Source organism: Dinoponera quadriceps, unplaced genomic scaffold, assembly GCF_001313825.1.
Source record: "Dinoponera quadriceps isolate SergipeBrazil2010 unplaced genomic scaffold, ASM131382v1 scaffold1179, whole genome shotgun sequence".
Lineage (NCBI taxonomy): Eukaryota > Metazoa > Arthropoda > Insecta > Hymenoptera > Formicidae > Dinoponera > Dinoponera quadriceps.
Genome location: NW_014555249.1, coordinates 1 through 4,296, shown reverse-complemented (window position 1 = coordinate 4,296; position 4,296 = coordinate 1). Strand labels below are relative to the sequence as shown.

The 4,296-nt window shown below is 59.5% G+C and overlaps 1 protein-coding gene across 1 annotated transcript; it reads right to left on the bottom strand.

The window, feature by feature from the left end:
* Positions 1-16: 16 nt before the first annotated feature.
* LOC106743678 lies at positions 17-3,999 on the bottom strand (the record flags this gene model as incomplete). The annotated part of the gene is made up of 1 exon (XM_014617748.1): positions 17-3,999. A coding segment is annotated over exon 1 (3,983 nt), but the record flags the coding sequence as incomplete, so codon positions are not given.
* Positions 4,000-4,296: the final 297 nt, after the last annotated feature.

The window sequence follows — 4,296 nt, the reverse complement described above, 5'->3', positions numbered from 1 at the left end:
ATAGAGGGCGACGTGCTTGGAGAACATGTCCATCAGGACCAGCACGTATTTGTTCTCCTCGTGCGACCTTGGCAACGGTCCAAACAGGTCCACGGATATCGTCTGTCCGGTGTCTTCCGGTCCCTCGTAGTAGAGCTCGCCCACCGTCGGTCGAGTGTAGTGCTTCGACGCTATGCACGTCTCGCAAGACGCTGCCACGTCTCTGGCGATTTTGTCCAGGTTGTTGACGTGAAAGAGGTCTTTCGTGAATTGCACCACCTTGTCGGTGCCGAAGTGTACCAGATGCTTGTGTACCTTCTCCACCAATTTCCACGCTATCGCGTCCGGTACCACGACGCGATCCGACCTCGCGTCGTTTGTGCGCACTCGCACCAGGTTTCCGCGTATCGCGTACCCGTTCGGTCTCTCCCGGAGCAGGTCGCGTATCGCGGGGTCGTCTCTCTGCGCGTTTCTTATCCAGTCCGGGAGGTCGTTCAGATACCTCTGTTCCCGCGGATCCGCTTCCGTCACGGCCAGCTCGTTTCCGGTCGGGTTCTTCGCCCTTTCCGGCGGTGGATTTCGCGACAGCGTGTCCGCGATGGTGTTCGACGCTCCCGGGATGTACTGTATCCTCAGGTCGTAGTTTTGAAACTTTTCCATCCATCTCGCGATCCTTCGACTGTGGATGGCGCACGACCCGAGAAACGTGAGGGCTCTGTGGTCCGTCCTCACGTACACCCTTCTCCGGTAGAGTATCACGTTGAATTTCTCGAGGGCCCACGCTAGGGCTAGGCCTTCCTGCTCGGTTGTGGTGTAGTTTCGCTCGGCCGGCTTCAACGCGCGGCTCGCGTACGCCAACGTGTATTCCCTGTGGGGCTTTCTCTTCTCGAATTGGTAAAGCCGGGCTCCCAGTCCGACGCACGACGCGTCCGTCTCCAGACCGTAGTGCAGGTCTTTTCTTACGAGGAACAAACATTCGGCGTCGTTTATGGCCTTTTTTATCTCCTCGAAGGCTCGTCGCTTCTCCGCGTCCCATCGGAACTTTGCTCCCTTTTGCGTCAGTTCTTCCAGCGGTCTCGTCATTCGCGCGAGGTTCGGGACGAACTTCCGGTCCCAGTTTGCCAGTCCTAGGAACGCTTGCACCTGCCTCACCGACTGCGGCGTTGGGAAGGCCCGGATGGCCTCCTTCGTGGATCTGGTCATCTCGATCTTCGTTTCGGACAGGTTGTGACCCAGGAACGATACTCGCGGTTTCAGAAACTCGCACTTCTCCCTGTTCAACTTTATCCCGGCCTGTTGCAGGGCTCGGAACAGCTCGTCGAGCTGCTCGATTTGCTGCTCCGGTGTCTCGCTCGCGATCAAGATGTCGTCCAGGTACATCGTTATGTACGGACGCAGGTGGTGCACTCCGGCGATGACTCGGTCCAACGCTCTCGTGAACGACGCTCCGGCCGTCTTGAGTCCGAAGGGCATCCTTTGGAACACGTACGTCTGTCCGTCGAACAGGAATCCGGTGTATTTCTGCGATTCCGGCTCGATTTCCACCTGCCAGTATGCCTGGTTCACGTCTAATTTGCTGTAGACTTTCCTGTCGCCTATTCTCGCGATGATTTCGTCGATGGTCAAGGGTTGCGCGTGGTCGTTTCGCATCCTCTCGTTGACGGCTCTTCCGTCCAGACAGATTCTCACCCTTCCGTCCGTCTTCTCGACGATCACCAACGGGCTCACGTAATCCGTGGCTTCCTTTCGAATTATCCCGTTCGCCTCCATGTCTTCGATTTCCTCGCGTACCGCGTCGAGGTGTTTCAGCGGAACCGGATATTTCTTGGGCCGGGGAGGCGTTTCGTCCCACATTCTTATCTCGTGTCGATAATCCTTGACTCTGCCGAGCGATCCGTCCAGTAGATCCTCGTACTTGTCCAGAAGTCGCTGGAGTTTCATCCGGGTCTCCGGTTGTAGGAAGGTTGCTTCTTCTTCTCGGGTATCCCGGGTGGGTGGGTCGTCATCTTCCACCGTTTCTCCCTCTTGCTCCTCGAGCGTCGGCTCGAGTGCTTCGGGTGAGATCGTCGTCTCCTCTTCCGGCTCTGATTTTATGCAAAGGTTCGACCTTCTGATGTTCAGTATCGGTCCCGTCTCCTTGTCGTACGTCAAGGTTGCCTCTTGGTTTCTCAAGAAATCGACGCCCAGTATCATGGGTCTGGTCATTCGGGGTGCGACGTAGAACGAGTGGTTCCAGACGATCGTTCTGTCGGCGGTCGTTTTCCCCAGAAAATCCAAGTTGGCCATCAGACTGCACTGCGTTCCCTCCTTGCTGAACGCGCTGGCGATGGCGGTCTTGTTTATCTTTATCGTGCGGAAGAAACCGCCCCTGGGGGGTTTCTCGCCGTGTTCTCCCGTCAGAACCTCCGAGAATTCTTTCATGAGGTTNGAGAATTCCTTCATGAGGTTCTGGCTGACCAGGGAAGTCGTCGACCCTGTGTCGAGTAGCGCTTCCGCTTTGTGCGTGTGCTCCGTCCACGCGAGTTCCACGTTCAGCAGCGGTCTTCCCCTGCTGTCCGTTTTCAGCGGTATGTCGACGTTGATCTCGTCGGTATCCAGCACTTCCTCGTCGGCCTCACCCACGTTGGTGAGTTCGACCTCGGGTGGTCCCTCGGCCACCTCTTGAGTTTCTTCGCGCGGTGCGCGTCTCGCCTGCGGCGGTTTGTCCCTGCCCGCGTCGGCGGTATCGCGCGACTTTGTCGGCCCACCCGGAGGGCCCGTTTGGCTCTGCTTCCGCGGTGGCTCCTCTCTTCTCGGCCGTTCGAACCTGTCGTTCCTTTCGGCCGGTCTTCCGTCCGTCCGGTATCCTCGAGGTGGGGGGATGTCTTCCTCCCGGAAATCCCTCGGTGGCTCCCGCCGCCACGCGTATCTCGGCGGTCCCTGGCGCGACGTCGCGGTCTCTCGGTACCGCGTCGCCGGCGTCGGCGCGTAGTAGGGTCGTCGCGGTGCGACGGCTCTCTCGGCCCAATCGGTCTTGACTCTCGTCCTCTGGTCGTTGCGCCGCCTGTCGGCGTCTATAGCGTCCAGAGTCTCCACCAGTCGGTCGACGTCGCGTATCAGGCTTCCCCGTAATTCTTGCTGGACAGGCCTGTTGAAGTGCGCGGCTACGGCCGTGACGAATTCCCTCTCGGGGATCGGGTTGTCCAGGAATTTGTTCTCCCGGTGATACCTGAGGACGTAGTCCGACATGGTCTCGTTTTCCGCCGGCGCGTATCGCCCCAGCAGAATCTCCTGGTGTACCTCCAGCTGTCTCGCCGTACTCCAGTATCTCTTTTTCAGGGCTTCGCAAGCCTCGTTCACGCTCGCGAAGTCATGGACGGACCACCACGTTGCGGCTTGTCCGACCATCGCGTTTTCCAGGTGATAGAGTGCGGTCGACTCGCTCATCCCTTCGTGTCGCAGGACCTTTCTCACCTTCCGGATGAAATCGACGGGGTGAACCTTGCTTCCGGACCCTGCGAACTTCCACTGGGAGAAGGGGTTGCCCCCCGCGTACGGTTGTACGTGCGGTGGCATATACCGCGCGTCCGTCGGCCTCGTCGGATAGCCGTACTCCCATGGTCCGCCGTCCTGTCCACCCGGGTGATCGCCTCGATCCTCCCCCGCGTGGCGAGGCTCCCCGCGGCGCCAAGTCCTGTCCACCGTCCACTCCCTCGTGGCTCTCTGGCTTCCCTTCGAGGAGTGAGACGACACGGAATCTTTCCTCAGCATTCTGCTGGACAAGTCGGCCAGTTGGCCCGTGAGACTGTCCACGTTCTCCGTTTCTTCCAGTTTCTCGTCCACGGCGCGCTGGTACGCCGTGCCCGCCCTCGTCGTGGACTGCTTCTCCACCTGAGGTATCGGTGTCCGCATGACCCTGGGTCGTCTCATGAACGACGCCTGTTCCGCATCGATCGAGCTCGCTCGGTGGACCCTTTCCCTATGGTCCGTCCTGTCGTCGTTACTGACCCTGTCAGTCCCAGAAGCCCCCTTCTGGTCCATGCTCGCGGGTACTCGACCGTTTCTCCGGGTTCGCGCGTCGAGGGATCCCTCCGTCCCCCTGTGACTGTGTTACGCGCGAGACTCGGGCGTTGCGGGTGGTTAGCGCGGCTCTACGCCCGCGTTCGGCGGGGTGTCCGGTAAAATTTCGTCCGGGCGGTTTTCTCCGCCGAAGTAACCTGTTTCGGTTTTTTACCGGAAAGTTTGCGGTCCTTTGGGTCAATTTGCCTAGCGGCGCTATTTCGCACGCGTTCGTCCAGCCAACTGCCGGTTCGCTCGGTATCCGACGGTCCTATCGCG